At 39.9% G+C, this 17,064-nt stretch overlaps 1 protein-coding gene across 1 annotated transcript in view; it reads left to right on the plus strand.

The window, feature by feature from the left end:
* PCDH15 (protocadherin related 15) overlaps positions 1 to 17,064 on the plus strand; it is a 477,232-nt gene that overhangs the window by 400,426 nt on the left and 59,742 nt on the right. Inside the window, 1 exon segment of the mRNA XM_032191027.1 lies at positions 8,185 to 8,312. Coding sequence (XP_032046918.1) covers positions 8,185 to 8,312 — 128 coding nt within the window.

A 17,064-nucleotide genomic window follows, 5' to 3' on the forward strand; every position in this document is an offset into this window, starting at 1 on the left:
AGGCCATGCACAGCAAGGAGGTAAGGCCTTCTGTTCAGCATTCAGCTTTCTGCAGGTCTCTATCTCACATGGATGAACAGGCAGGGGAGCCGGCAGGTTCTGGCAGAGGTCTTTGGGCATGCTTCTGCTTTTTTGACCAGTCTTGCTGGTCAGGGAAGAACTGGCCTCTGTGTCCCTCCTCCCATCCGGAGTCTACGCTATAGCAGCTTTCCCACCTCTACAGCAGTTTGGAAAAGGTGCTGGCTGGGTTATTTGGTTCAGGGACACCTGATAATGACTGGTGGTTAAACTCCAGTTTAAACAAAGACCTGTGCATGTTGTGTATGAGTGGATATCCACAGGTGTATAGCATATATTAAGTTTCCAATATGCACTGTGCTGGATAGCTAAGGAATCTGATACTATTTGTAAAATACTTCACAAGTATCTGGCTTACTAAATCACTTAGGTCTTTGTAATAGAGACTCCTTGACCTCATGGATTGATTTCTACTCCCTATTTGTATGATGTATGCCTTTCCATTTTCTCAGCACCTTTTCCTTTCTTGATAAGAGGTAATCAGGTTATACATTACTTCAAAATTCTGGGGCACAGAACCGATGAACTAGAGCAGAAGTAGGTGAGATGCAATTAATGCACCACCATGGACTTCAGTGACAGTGAAATGATGAACCTCTCTGGAGATAGGTCACTTTGAATGCACATCTCTAGAATTACGTGACATTGAAGTATAATGCACCACCTCCTCTGGAGCTGCAGTGGTGAGCCCTTCTGGAGCCAGCACTGATGCTCAGCTACAAAACAGTGCCAAATTTACAAAACTCAGAAGCTTGTTACCAAATTGTTTTTAACTACATTACTATGTAAAAGGATTTTGAGTGATCATCTCTGCAATGGAAAAGTGGATGATACGCATTAAGCATAACTAAGCTTGTCCTTCAGTGGTAGTGCCAACTGATAGTGTAGTAATAACTGAATAAATAAATGAGGAAAGAAAGTAAATTGAGATGTCCTTTGGAGAAGGAGAAAATAAAATTGGTGATTTAAACTGGGTTTTTAAAATACGATGCTAAATCATGCAAAATCATACTCTTAGATTCAGTGAAATTGAACTCCTAAAATGAGTTACTTTCACTGAAACTTAGTAAGTGAAATTACAGTGCATTTATACTTCATTTGAATAGAAGAAACGTCAGTTCTGATGATGATAGTGAAGTTAAAAGGTTGAAATTCTAACCCGAGGAATTGGCATCTGATGATGCTGAACCCTGAATGACCTCAACTATTAATGGATTTCTCTATTTCAGTTGAATTTAGCTGCAGTATTTTTTTTTTTTATTTTTTATTTTACTTTTTTTTGTCTCTGCTCTTTGCTGCTTAGATTGCCTATCACAATAAACCATGGGCTAGTGGTATACTGTCGGACAAATTAGGATAGTGATCATTAGCTTCCAACTTGAAGCTTTTGGTTCCCCCTCACTGGATAAGATGAGAAACAGAAAAACAGTTACATAAAGGGAATATTACAGGGCTGTGTGTGGCGGGACGTGTTCTGCAATTTGAAGGTGCTGCTTTGTGATCAATCACAGAGCGAGCAGCTCCTTCCTCCCAGAAGGAGTGAGATGAAGGGAATGTATCAGTGCAATTAATCATTTACTAAACCAAAAGTACTTCTTGAACAAGAACTGGCAAAATATCATATTTTTTTCTCATTTGAGCAGCCAGCTGTTGGCAAGGTTTTCATCATCATCTCGTTGTCCTGAGGTTTGATACCCAGGAGGAAAGGGGTCAGAACAATAACTGTGACAAGGAAGAAGGGCAGGAGGAGATGGGACAGGGGAAGCCAGGGTGACGAGTGAAGAGGAAGTGCTGCCCAAACACATTAAGGAGGAGCAGTGGAGACCTGTAAAGACAAGGAGGAGGTTTTACCACTGAAGTAGTCCTGGTCCCAGTTTTAAGAATCAAAGAATTTGTGAGCATCTGGTGTCTGTGCCAGACAAATAAAACGTGTACTGTGATGGGAGGTGACAGGGTTTCCCATTTTGATCTGGAGAGAAGAGCCATGCAACAGAGCCAGAATACACTTGCTTTTGAACACCATGGACAAAAGGGCCTGGCAAATCCTTCAGAGAACATAAACATAGGATGCAACCATATGTTTTCCACTGCCCAGTTTCCAGCATCTGAAAAAAGTGCTTCTTTTCATTCCCCAAGTCTGCACATGTGTCATTTGCTCTCTTACCTTGAATTACCGCTGCCGTCTGTGCACAGCTTCACCCGTCCTCCATGGCTGCGCAACAAAGTACCTCCAGGCTGTTCCAGTGTGTGCCTGCAAATGGATGTGGATGCAAACAGATTGTTTCAAAATTAGGTCTTCAGAGGCGAAGGTGTTACCAGCTGTCACAGTGCTGCCTGGGACGCTTGTCTTAGTTACAAGTAACGCATGTCAACTGCTTCTTGCTTAACCCGATGTTGAGAGGGAGACCAGATGGGAGTAGTTTTGGCTGCAGGTTTCTCTTCTGTAGGTTTTATCTTTTCCTGCTTCCATTGTCTCTAAAACTTGTGCCTCCCCAGTAAGCAGTGTTCTCATGATGGCAGCAAAACGGGGGTTTCTCGTGTCATGGACTTGAACGTGTGGTGGAGCTCTACCCTGCATCCTTCATTTTGTCACCTGCATCTTCATTTGGAAACTTCTGGCAGCCTTTGTAGTTTCACTGTAATCTTTCCCGCATCCCCTTTTTATTTCTGCCTGTACTCTTTTGACTTGATTGGTCCCAGTTAATAGGGTGAGGACGAGCAGCAAATAAGCATCAAAAATTCCTAGAGATGCAATAATAATTACAGAACCATGTGATGGTTTTACCATATTTTAGGGGGAATTAACAAGAAGTGAAAACCATAGCAAACAAGATCTGTCATTTCTACAGTCGGGCTTGCACTTTCCTGATAAGCACATGTCCTTTTCAGGAATTGCGAGTGCCCCCTTTGTGTCTGCATGCAGTCTGCTGGAGGTATAAGGGAGAACTGGAACAAGATATTCCTCCTCACTGCAGCAGGGGCACTACGGAATTCAGAGTAGCATGAATTATTATTAAACATCAACTTAGGAGTAGAAACAAGGAAGTGAAGAGGTAAAATTCCTCAAGAGTGTTAGACCAGCTGGGGGGGAGAAATGCTTTTCCACATAGCTTTCACATCACTCAGGTGTGCTGAGTACTACAGGAGTGAACCTGCCATCTTGGTAAAGATGGGTTTTATTTTGGCATTAAAAGATTTTTTTAAGAGAAAATGTACCTTTTGTTTTAATAATTACATGTTTTATTCATGCATTTAGAACAATCTTGTGCCTTGGGCCCAGCCCCAAGCAGGAAATGGTGCAGGCTGATTCCCCACGGGTATACAGTGGTGCTGCCCTGGGGTCGGGGGGTCATTTCTGTTGTCAAACTGGTCCTGTAATCCTGGCTGGGAGGCAGTGCTTTGCCATGGGTGTTGGAGAGTAAATGGAGAACAGTTCTTTCTCCTGTCATGTTTTTGGTGTTCTAATCACAAAATAAACCTTAGGGAATCATAAAGAGAAAAGAAACAAATCTAGTTTTGTAACTGCAATTCTGCAACTGCTCTGCAATAACTGGGAATGATAGTTTTTCTAAGTTAAATTTATGAAAACGAATTCTGTATCCTTGTATTATTTATTGTCTTTTCAAATAGTCTTGCATTTTTATTTTCAAATGTGTTGTAAAGTTCATGCTGGTGATCTTTTACAAGTTGGCTGCCATGCTTATCTGCAAATGTAGGAGTTGTGACAGATGGGCAAAATATGTTGCAGAGCCTGAAGGGCTGCAAATCTGCCTTCTCTGCCACACACCTCTGGGGGTAGTTTCCCTGAAAGCCACTGAGATGGACTTCAGTTATCTCTGAGCCACAAAGAAATGTATTCTAGAGAAACTGCATAAAACATGAGCTCCCTTTCAATTGTTTATTCAGGAGAAAAAAAAAAAAAAAAAAAAAAACATTTTACATTTATTTCAATCAGCCCTTGGATCAGTGCTATTCCAAATATGTCACTGTGTATGTCTCGTCAGAGCCTCGTTGATCTCTGTGTGGTGTTCTTGATCGGCTACAGCATGATAGTTTCTCCAGGCTTATTGGGCACATGCTGATTTAGATGAAAATCCTATTGAAAACAGAAATTGGTGCTGATTTCTATTTGGTTCTGCCAAATTTAGTAAGGCGAGATTGAGCACAGCTGCAGTTCAGTTCATTTCACCTGCCAAAGCACAAAGTCGGCTTAACAGACTTGTAAGATGGTAGTAAAGCAAAGTATTATAGAGCCCTGTCCAATTGCATTCGCATTCTCAGTTTGATTAAAATGAACTTCTAAAAGAGAAGAATCTGCTGTTACTGCCTGCAGAACCAGCAGCCACTGCTTAAGCAAGATGCAGATGTTCTCTGTTAAAATTAGCGATGTATAAAGAGCAGCTGTATCAATGGCCGTTTTGGCATATCGTGGAAGACAAGTGTAGTACCGCTGGTGAATGCATGGTGTAAAACAAATCTGGTAGCACTCAAATCACAGTTTAACTACAGCCTTCATCTGTCCCAGTGTTCAAATAGCATTGCTTTAGTTCAACTTGATTTCTGTAATCTGGCCAGAAACTGCAGGTTCACATGGATCCAGGCACGTTATTAACACTACTTAGGTAAGCAGTGATAGCAGTGTGTTTGGGAAAAGCTTATAGAAATGTTAGTACACAGTAGTTCGGACCATCTCCCTAGAGTTTTTGTTGTTTTTGTTTGTGTTAGTCATTCCTGATGTACTAGCTTTATCTCTTTCAGAGGATCATCAGGTTCCCTTTAAGATGAGCTCTCTGGGTATTTTTACTTTCCTTAAGCAAATTGCAGAAGCTGAAAGAATCCAAAAGCTTCAACTTCTAGTCCTGGGAGAGATTGATTACCTGGAGCGCTGCATGCAATGTGTTAGGTACCTAGAAGCTAAAGATGGCTTAAAAGCAGCTGCAGATCTATGTACTTTGCACACTGTGACTTGTCTCACTGGGGTCTAGAAGAGAGGAGACAAATGGGACACAGGAGACCTTGCAGGAGATGATGGTGCAGAAACTTCCATTGCAGAGTATTGTATGGCAGACTGGCCAATCTTTGTGACTGTTGAAGGTATTGATTTGAAAAAAACAGCCATTAAATATGTCTTAGTGATGAAAATGCACAGTAAAACTAAAGAAGCTGTTGGCTCATCAAATACTGACTGCATGTTTAGTGTGTAGAGAAGCATTTTCTTTACAGTTGAAGGAAGGCAGCTGTAGCTCTCCAATTTCTTCTCTCCTCGTCCTTTGGCCACCATGGCAGTTTTGTGATGCTTTGTCCAGGGTGAAATGTATTCTTCTGTCACCTGGCTGGCATAATTGCAGTTTGATTGCATGAGGCAATCACAAGGAGTGCCAATTTGCAAGAATTAACACGAAGAAGTAAATTTGGGTTTCAACTCTCAGAATCCAGAGATAAAATAATTTATCTTTTTTTTTTATCTTTTTTTTAATCTTTTTTTTTTATATATAAATTAAATAATTTATAAATAATTTAGTGAGAGCTGGGTTCCAGATCTAGAATAACAGAGCAGCAAGGATTGGCACACATGGGGATACAAAGCTTTCCCTCTGAAAGGTGAGTGCAAAGATGGGTGTCATTTGATGTTGGCTGTCCTTCCTGCGAGAGTATCAATAAATAACAGTGCGCATTATATAGCAGGTGCTGCTGCTGCCATCCTTCATGTACCAGAAGAGAGAGACCGAGCCCTGTGCACACATTGTTCAGTACAACCACTAAATACAAACATGACGGAAAAGAAGAGTCCAGTGCTGTGCCCAGACTCTGGAAACACGCGCTGCTGGTGCCCTTCTCACTCGGGCAGAGCACTGAAGGTGCAGGGGTGGCAGACGTAGGAGAAGAACCCCCTGTGCATGCAATATCTGACTGAGTCAACCAGAGCAGCTGGGGAAATCCCTGCTGCAAAGGGTCTGGCATGCCCTTCACAGGCATGGCACTGTTTCTGATGAGGGATTTTAATGCGTGTTGCTTCTAGGCTTATTCGATGTGGGAATAAGGCAACCTCTGCAAGTGGCTGCTGGTCATTTGCTGCAGCCAGCTGGAATGGGATAAAACCATGAGGTAGCACGGAGTTCACAGGCTCTGCGTTCCCCTACATCTGCTTCACCAAATGAAATACAAGTTGTGTATAAAATGCAGTAAGATAAAATGGAGGTATATGTTTAATTTAACATTAATGATGCTAATGCTGGTTTGGAAATAAGCAGGGTATTTAATTTGCTTTGTGCTTAATGTAATAACTTTCTCATTTTCAAAGCATTCAACCATCACTGAACAAATCAGCATTTTGGCAGCTCAGAGGACTACCAGCAAATTAAACAAATGTTTTTGAGCAAATTGCAAAGCAAACTTTGCACGAGGCAAAGCCACCTCACCAAAACTGGCTTGAAATTATGTCCATTGTGAGCACTAAGCAAAAGACGTTTAATTTGCATTACGGAGAACTAGTGCAGGTTAGCAAATGCCTACTCCTACCAGCGCTGAACGTGATGCAATTAAGCTCTTTCCTACAGCAGTAAACTGGTGCCAACCATTGATATAACTGTTTATTAGCTCTGCAGGGCAAGGTCACTTGCACGCATTGCCTGTAATCCTGCTTAAATTGCCTAAAGGGTGTAGGTGCAATGAAAAAGTCTGCCCGGGAATCTCATTTTTCTCCACGGGGCTGCAGCTTCTAACTGTAACTTGGTATTGCAGCCAGAAACATTAAGGATCTGGTTTAACAAGAGAGAGATTGGACTTCCACGGAATCTTACAATAGCTCTTGGAGTGACATTTTTCTTCACTGTAGTAAATAATATAGTCAAAGTTAGAAGTGTTCTTTCAAAATGAACATAAGCAAACTAGACATGTTTACAAATAGATCATTATGTCCACGTTACAGCTGTTCAGATGTTTAAATGTTGGATTATGGCTTTGTTTCATGAGTTTGGTATGAAGTCATTTTTCCTTGAAGCTTTGAGTAACAGTACCTATGAGTTTTTTTAACCTACTTTAACAGATCAGTGTGGAAGGTAAAAAACTGATTATTCCTCTGGGGAAATGTCGTTTCCTTTTTCTTCCTCCTTTCTCTTTTCTCTGTGTAGTAATACGTTGGATGACATTTTAAATAGTTTTCTCAGATTTCCATTGCTTTTATGAATTACTCATTAGTTTCCCATTAGTTGGACCATCAGATGCAATATTTTTGGTGACTTCATCATCCTAAGAAATAGTCTGTGTACAAATTTTTTGCCCCGCCCCCCCCCCCTCCCCCCTCCCCCCGTGTATAGCCACTCAGCTCTTTCTAAATAAGACTGCATTTTGAAGCTAACTGATCAGCACAGCACCTGTGCAGCATTTAAATTATACTGGCACTGAAACAAGTTGGGAAAATCAACTCTGAAATGAGGTAATTTATCATTTGAAAATGTGCTCTTAATGAACTGGACACTGTCATTTCCAGCAATCTTTCTGGATTATACTGTGCTCTGAAAGAGACAAAGAGATCTTGGTATAGATTACTGCACAGTTGAATCTTCTTTGCAGCAGGTCCTTCATTTTTGCATTACTCCTTACAGAAGGAAAGCTGCCTTTATTGTTGAATGTGGTGGATCAGTAACTGTTTAATAAAACAGAGATTATTAGGTGTTTGTTGTTTTTTTTTTCCCTTGAAGATGTATTGAACCTCTAATATTTCTTGTGCTCTGTTGGGCCAGTCCAATTTGTGATGCATGCAAATTCATATAGCCCTAATAGCAAAGCGTGGGTGTGCAGGTGATGGGCATCATTTGCTATAAAGGATAACGTTTCAGCTCAAGTTAAGTCAAGAATTAAAAAAAAAAAAAAAAAAAAAAAAAAGCAAATGAAAAAACAATAAAGGGTAGAGCAAAAAAAGCATGATTGATTTCCTTCAAGTTCATACTTCTAATACCAGGTATGCTATCATTTCATATATATTCTTACAGTGTTTTCTGTGCAGTTGTTCCACATGATCCGTTTGGACTGTAAATGTATAAACTTGATAGGCCATGATGATTGACTGCCAAATGTTCTATGCATGCTTTTCTTTCCCTGCTTTAGGTAATACAGCCAGGGTATTCATTGAAGTGAAGGATGAAAATGACCACGCACCTGTCTTTACCAAAAAAATGTACATTGGAGGTGTCTCTGAAGATGCTAAAATGTTTTCTTCTGTCCTTAAAGTTAAGGTAAGGCCGCAGTTTTTACATAGCACTCACTTCCAGAAGAAAAATACTTTTAAGGTTTTGGTTTTCTAGAGGAGGTTATGGAACGTGTTTCTTCTAAAACTGCTTGAACTGGACACTGACAGTAAATTCCCTTTGATTGCTTCTTAAATACAGTCAGCACAGAAAGGGTATTTTTTTTTTTTTTAAATAAAATCAGTATTTGACAATGAACATGAGTCAGATGGTTTCCATTTTCCTGTGTATGATTTACACACATTAGCACTGTATTCCAGTGGTTATTGGTGCAGGACTGATTTTGAACTTGGAGTTATTTCTGTTAAATTTATGTGGTCGTCATCTGAAGATTTGTAGCTATCATTATATAAGTTAATGTTCGGATGATTCTTTTATGTTTGAACACTAGTGTTAACCTTAACTTCTTCTGACTTCTTTGTCAGCAGCATGTTTAAGCTTTAAAAAGTAAAACGTGGTTTCTGTTTCAGGTTAGGGAAGCAATTTCATATCTGTGCACTCTGACACAATTTGTGGGTAAAACAGATTATCTGTAGTTTAAAAAAATGAAATAAAATTCAAGGAAATGTAATATATGGAATGTAATTAGCATTAGGCAGAAAAATAACTTAGAATAAAAGCTATTTGTTTTCTTTAAAATACTTTGTGACACAGTCTTTTGTGCTAGAGGCAGCCTGGGTTGCCAGGATTTTCCAAGTCAGCTTGTTTCTTCTACCTGTATTTTGTTACCTCAGCAGGCCTCCTGCATCTTTTTTCACTTTAAGTGTTAGTGGAATAGCTTTCAAGTGGCTGATTCTAGCTGATGCATGACAGGGCACAGATATATGACCTGCTAAGAGTTTTATGTTGACCTCATGATGTATTTAGAGCACCAGGAATGGAACAGAGAATATCAGAGCTTATTAAAGTTGTCCACTTTTTTTTTTTTTTTTTTTTTTTTTTTTTTCTCTTTCATAGCAGTCCTCCCCAATTAAGCTCAGAGGTTGCAGAAACGTGGAAAATGCATTGATTATTGGTGAAAAAATGGATTGATTATTGGTGAGAAGCTTCTGCAGAGAAAACTTGCTAATGTTGTGAAGTAGTTGAGTATTTTTTTAATACAGTGCTTTTCTTAGACATGTTTTTGGCCCCAGAATATCCATATTAGTCTTTCTTAGAAATGCATCCAGCAGTCCAAGTAAACAGCTGGGAATTTTTACTGAAATGGTGTTAATTTGCACCTTAGGTTGTGTATTAGGAAAAATTTCTTCACTAAAAGGGTTGTGAAGTATTGGAACAGGCTGCCCAGGGAAGTGGCTGAGTCACCATACCTGGAAGCCTCTCAAGAAACATGTAGCTGTGGTGCTTAGTGACATGGTTTAACGGTGGACTTGGCAGTGCTAGGTTAAAAGTTGGACTAGATGATCTCAGAGGTCTTTTCCAACCTCAGTGATTCCATGATTCTATGAAATGCACTAGGTAAGGGTTTGTTACAGTGCATATATCCGCTGTATGCCCGTTCTTCCTAGCTTCTTCTGCAGGCGGGTGGTCTTTGAGACCACAACAGGTAGGGTCAGACCCCCAAGTGGGGCTGGTGAGGAATGGCAAGTTGCACACTACCCTGGAATGGCGCAAGGGCTGAGCATGTTTGCTAGTCCCCTGATATGTGCGGACATGTGGAGGAGTCTTAGTGCCACTTGGCCTTGTGCCCTCTGCTGTGCCATGGATGCTGCTGTTTGGTAGGTAGTGTGACATGTCACCTGCTGGAAAGGCTGGTGCCCAACCTGTAGGGCAGTTCAGGGGACCGGATCGGGTAGGGTCGGGTGACAGATCAGAGCTGGTGCAACATCTGTTGAAGTGTTATTAGCAGCACGTTGATTTTTTTGTTTGTTTGTTTGTTTGTTTTGTTTTGTTTTTTAAAAAAAGGAACAATACTGAACATTGGGGAAGATGTAGGGAAGAATTATGCTGCAAGGAGACTTAAGATACGCATTGGTAGCTAGAAAGGGTGGTTAGCCCAGAAGGCATGTTGAAAAGGCATGATTCTTTACTACTACTTCATTGAGTGTGATAACTCAGTTCAGACTTCATAAATGAAGCTAAAAATGTCGTCTAGCATGTACAATGCCTTTGTTTACTTCAAAGAGCTATTTCCATATGAATAAGGAAATTACAAAGCAAGTAATAAGGCAGCATTACATGTTGGAAATAACACATTCAGAAAAGGATTTTGAAATTTTGCTTTTATGAATTTATTTTCCTCCATCTTCTATATTAAACTGTCAAGGTACACCAGATTTCTACTCTACATGAAATAGCTAAATGTCACCAGATGTCTGTGTGATTCAATGAAGGGGAAAATGCAGATGCCCAAATAATGGTAGTATTGCTGTTAGGGTGATCTCAGACCACAGTTGAACAGAGTTTGGAAGGTAGAAGTAATACTTTTTTAAGTATCTTTTTTTTCCCTCCAGATATTTTGTCAGTTATTGCTTCTGGCTGCAAACCTTAAACTGAAGCTCTGGCATAATCAAACATAGGAATCAGAAAACTGTGTCAAATCCGTGAACTTTAGAAGTGCTGAGGATGCAATACTGCACAAGGATATTGGAGTAGATAAAGAAAACTAAACAGCGAAGTTATTTAGATAAAAGAACATTTTGTGGATGAAAGTAAATGAAACATAAGGAACAAGTGTAAAAATACGTTATGAGTTAATCGTACAAAATGTTAACAAAACGTGAAATTCTACCTGGTTTTTGAAGATGCATTTCTATTTATTTGGCATAGATCCTCATGCATGTCAGTCAAGGGGATGAGTGAATAAAATAAAGCAGACATACAGGCAAGGGATATTCAGAGGTGAAGAGGAGGAATGTGCTTTTTCCCATCAGAAATATTTCACTCAGAAAAGGAGGTCAGAGGACAGAAAAGGACAGTCCGAGGAAAATAGGAAAGAAATTATAATTTGATGTTTCTACCCCGCTCCAGTTAAAATCTGTGACAGAATTCTCCCTGATGTCACAGACAGGTAAGATAGAACATGGTACAGGACAGAAGATGATAGTAGTGGATGGCATCAAGCACAAACGTGTGTTTTATTAAACTGAAATGAGAAACAGTTAAGAAGTGCCTGCTGGAGAAAACCTGGCTGGAATGTATTGTTCTAGCACCAAGCATCTGCAATGCTCAGTGCTAGTTAGCTTACTTTCTGTCCTTTTTTTTTTTTAAAAAAAAAAAAAAAGTAATCTGTTATTTAGGTACAATACCCATTCCAGTTAGACCGTTGAGCTCAGGTGAATAGAAGCCATTAAATGAGTAGTTTTCCGAGCTGAAATTTTCACGGACGTTAATAAAGTACGCAGAGAGCTTGTATTTGACGAATTACTCACATTGCCATTGTAGAGGGGGATTTAAGCTCTTGGTAGGAGTTTTAAATCCATTTGCTTTCACCTTCTGCATTCACTGATAGTTGCTAATTGTTAATGAAATCTGAGTTGTTGTGAAAAGAAACTGATAAATACTCTGCATGTTCTTATTCTTTCTGTCAGTGATCTTTCTTTGGTGATCTTTAGACATGGTTTTGATGGGTGGAAAACCTGCTCAGTATAGATGGTTGAAATCACTCTTATTGGGGTACAGTGAACCAACATTTCCTAATTATGAAGAAAATCATCTTATTTATCTATGCAATTCCATGTAGTTATGTTGTGGAGAAGTGTGCGATTCTTCCCGCACACTGAGATCCAAACTTGCCCTGTTTTCCCCTGTACTTCAGGGAAATACCAGCATAAATAGGTACTAAATGTGTAGGGGTCACATAACTTTTATATTGGTTTCTTCTGCCCATTTCATTATCCTGAGGGAAGGAGAGGGTGTTAATTTTTTAATTCAATTGTAAGATTGTAGTTACCAAAAAGGAAGGGACCCTAAATTGAGCTAGTGTTTTCCTTGTTTTAAATAAAAGTAGGTATTCTAGTGGTATAACAGGGACAGTGTTGATTAACTGCTGGCTTCTCTTGTTTCTCTCTTGGTTTTTATCTGTAAGCGACAGATTTTGCTTGAAAACCTGAAAGTTGAAGGCTTATATGAGTAGTGGATGATAAAGGATAGCAGGTCAGCTGTTTGAAAGTGTCTGCTCCTCCTTTTATTTGTGATTGGTTTCTCTGTGTGTGTTTTTATATTTAATACCAACTCTTTCTCATTGCTGTCTAAGGGCCCTGTTTTTATATCTCTTGTGCCATGCTCTGAGTAACCTAAGGGAGTTCCTGAATCTGTGGATGGGGCTGACGTAGTTCATGACATTATTTAGTACCAGGGCATTTATTGTGCTGCCAATATGTAGAGGCAGTTGTCAGGGTTTGGCTCACTAAATGAGGTGGGATGCTTGAAAAATTGTATACAGGAGGGGATAAAACAAAGCCTGTAAAAGAGGAGGGTGTATTAAAAAAGAAACAATGACAAGACAATTCAGTGGAGAGAGGCTTGGAATGAAAAATAGCACTTGATCAGAGGCTTAGATGTGGATCCATCTTTTGATTTCATATCATAAAAATGCAACTCATGTTAACCATGGTATATTGCTCATGTCTTTTTCCTTAATTGTGCAATTTTTATATACTGTAAAGATGCTGGAGAGAGAGGTTTAGGTGATAAATGACAAAAAGTTTTTATTTAAGCTTGCTTAAAAATAGTGTGGAAAAGCACATCCTCTGAAGTAGGGTGAACATTGATACAGCTAATTACAGTTATTCTAAGAAACCATGCTGAACTAGAATTTATTGCTCCTAGCAGTTAGTAAGGAAGACCTCCAAAATACTGTTTCTTCCATTTCTGCTGTAGAATAATGTTAAATATTTATACCTGAAAACTACTAATAGAAGGATTATATTTTAAGTACATAGTTGGCTTTTCTTCTTGTAGAAAATACAGTGAATAATTAATATCACTTTGAGAAGGCAGATTTTCCTTAATCTCAAAACTGTTCAAACATGTTTGGAAAAAGCAATTGACAGGTCAAATGCAAAATGATTTTATGTCCTGACTGAAGCTGGAACTTTTGATTTTTTTTATTGAAATAATTTATATCTCTTTAGACAAATGTATGGCTACATGTAGATAAATTTTTAATAAGAAATATTTTGGAAATAATCCAAGAAAAACTTCCAAGGAAATAATCCAGGAAATAAATCTCTATAGTCAGGTGGGATGATAGCATTTGATCTGCCTTTGAGAAATGTGAACAAATCTGTCATCATTTCTGTTGAAGTACCACAAGAATCTGAGAAAAAAAAAGTACTGCAGGACTTTTGTTCAGGATATCAGAGGGTGATGCTGAATCTTTGGTGCAGAATTACTTTTTCTTTTCAGTGGTATTCTCACCACTTTATCTTCACTAGAATAACAGGTTGCTGGCAATGTTAAATAGTAAGTAATCTCCGAGGACAACCAAGTATAAAATAGGCTGTGTTGGATTTTTTTACACCATAGTTTTCACTCTGGCACGGTTTTAGTTTCAGCAGATAAAGCTATACTCAATGAGAACAGTTCTAAATGTCCATGAAGAAACAGTCACTGTCATGACCAACTGGAACATGTTTCTGTTGAAATGTCTGGGAAAGATCCAGTTAGTTTTAAAATAGCTTCTGAACTCTGAAAGCTGTCCTCGATAAAAGTATACTTTTTTTTTAGGCTGTGTCTTTGCTTATTTGTACAAATACAAATCTTGTTCTACAAGAAGTAGTGATTTTCTTGATTGGAAAATTGATGCAAGGTTGACGTCTATGGTTCATAAAATGCATTGTCAGCTGAACCTTCACTGATGACAGTCCACCATTTCCTTTGACACACTTGAAAGGAAAGAAGGTAGGATGTTTCACAGTAGCTCAGGCACATTCTTCCAGGAACTCATCTACAGTGAAGGCATTGGACAGTTTGCCAATTGCAGATTTCATCTTGAGAGAAGTAGATGATCAATTATGCTGCAGGAGGCACCTAAATGAACAGGCAACTTAAATATTATCTCAGCTGGTGCTGGAACCTAGCCCCAAAATGCTCAGAATTAGGAAGTTATAAAATCTAGAGCTATTAATAATTAAATGTCTCAATTCTTACAGAGCATAAAGCAGGTGAAAGTCAGAGATTTCTGGAGAATTAAAAATACAAACAACACATGTGACCCAGTGGGCTAAAAAGGTCTATCAGAATGAGTAAAATTGATCCAGATGCGAAGTTAGGACCTCTGACGTGCGTATATAGAGGCATTCAAGATTTCCTAGCTGGAGTTACGTGTGAGAGCTGGGATTCAAGGTTATAGGAATTACTCTGGAGGTAGTCCCCCAAGGAGCATGGGCAGCAACTGACCTTTGTAAGGAGGAAAACAATCACAAACCTTAGTGCAAGAAAAAAAAAAAAAAAGAAAAAAAAAAAAAAGAAATAAATCTAATACTGACTGAAGAGAAAGGAGAGAGTCAGACTGAGAAACAGGAAAAAATGCATTGATTGCTGAGAGGTAACTGCATTGACATATTGGAAGCAGACGGTGTGTCTCCCCTGTGAATTAGACAAAAGTGAATAAACGATGCAGTGGCAGAGACAGCACAGAATCAGGGTCAGTGTGGAGAAAGAACTGGAAACTGGAGCTTCTTCAAAGAGGGTATTTCCTGCTCCGAGCTTGAACAGGGGAGAAACTGAGCTCAGTTTGAAGTGCGAAGTCCTTGGATATAACCCATCAGAGAGAAACTGAGGACATGATATGTCCTACATACTGAGTAGCCTTATACATGATTTGTGTAGATGACAAGGTAGAAGCAATCCTGTTTTATCGTGTCTTTTGTGCCTCTGGGTGTAGTGAGACAGATCCTTGTGTTGTATCACGAAGTAGAGGACAAAGTCGCTTTAATCCTTGTGGTAGCCTTCCTCTAGTAAGGATCAGCATGCAAGTAACAGCCCCGGTGAGTGTGTGCGTGCTGTGGTTAAATCATCAGCTTACAAATGCTGCCATGAACAATTGCAGAGGAAAACTGTCTTGGATGACTACTTGAAAATCCAGTGATGGTTGCTAAACATAAGCAGGCACTTCCAACACAGGAATTCCCCTCAGCTGACAGCAGGACAGTGCTGTGGCAAATACCATGTGTACTTCCTTGGTCTTATTCTTCCATACACATTTCCATATTGCCAGAGTTGGAGACAGGACTCAGGGCTAGATGGATCCTTTCTCTAACTCAGCGTGGCTGTTTTGAAGTCATCTTAAAAATGATGTTTGCTATGGTGAAGAGTCTTTGAGCAGGCTGGTGTATACTGTTTCTGGAAGCCCTGATTTTGGAAAGACTAGAGCTGGCTCCTTGAGTGAGAAATGCCTTTTTCTGCTGTGGCAGAAGGAGATGCTGGACCTCCTGAAAAGATGTGAATTTCAGAGCACTCCTGCTTTCTCTATTTCACATTTGGCTGATCCGTGATGGATTAGGATGCCTCAGCCACCTGTGACCCCAAAGGGAACACAGTAGTGGCCTGTTTTGAGGGGCTGGAGCAGGCTGGCAACACTACTTTCACCTAAGGGAAAAAGAAAGGGGAGCTTGAGCATCCAGACCAAACTGATTAGCAGGGAAGTAGGAAGCAAACAGCATATATTGCACAGTTGTTTCCAGCTTCTAATTTCCCTTGCTGCATCTGTAATGATGTGTTGGGCACCAGGAGTTAATTTGGTGATATAATTCATAAGGCCTGAATTCAGCAAAGGATACTTGGAATTGTAGAATCACAGAATGGTTTGGGTTGGAAGGGACCTGCAAGACCATCTAATTCCAACCCATAATACTAAGCCATTGACAGGTTTTGCATAGCCAATATGGTTTTGGGGACCTTGCTAGAGTAACTGGTACAGCCCAGCGTATGCCAGAGCTCTGCATAGAGGTGTATTATTTTGGAGGAGATTTCTGCAGTGTTTTATCATTGCCAGCACTGGGGTCACTTCAGTAATTCAGAATATTCTGATTTTGTCTTTCAGTTGTCTCTGGTAGTTTTCTGGTTTTGACACTATGGCAAGCTGTAACACAGTGGGTTGCAGCTGTGGCTGCAGGGGAGGGTCTTCATGCTCCTCAGCTCTGTCTTGAGAACAGTGATCAGGTTTATTGCAAGCAGCTGGTAGGTGCTGTTTTATGGATAATGAAATTGAAGCCAAGACTCATCTTGAATCTTCCCCTTTCTCCTGAAAGCCTCAGGTCAAACCTGTTTGTGGCTTTAGTAGGGGACTCGAGTGAACACCTCACCATTCTTTCTTATGTTCAGGTATCTTCAGTCTTGGCTTCCTGAAGTTTGCAATGCTGAACTGAGCATCAGAGGGCAAGAGGGAAGATCATGCTAACAGGGTTGCACTGACAGAGAGCTCAGCTTGCCAAAACTGGGACAGCTTTCCAAGTGGGGAGGTCTTGTGGACACCACAGAACTGTGTTAACACAGTGCTTTAAGGCAGCAGCTCTTGCCTGCCAAGAAGCTGGAGCAGGCCTGGTGGATTGGTGGAGGGCTGGGTTAATAGCAGGCATCTGAATGGCTGGTGTTTAGGTATTGATATGGCTCCTGCTGCTAGATGTGATTTACAGGGTATGCCTGCTTTTTATTTGCCATTGCTGTAATTAAAGTAGTTAAGCGTAGTAATCACAGTGGTAGGCACTTGCCAGCAGTTAGCATTTTGTGGCAGTTTAAGCTAATATAACTTTCCCTCTTTTTTTGAATAGGAGATTAAAAAAAAAAAAAAAAGAGT

The sequence above is a fragment of the Aythya fuligula genome, chromosome 7, assembly GCF_009819795.1.
Source record: "Aythya fuligula isolate bAytFul2 chromosome 7, bAytFul2.pri, whole genome shotgun sequence".
NCBI lineage: Eukaryota > Metazoa > Chordata > Aves > Anseriformes > Anatidae > Aythya > Aythya fuligula.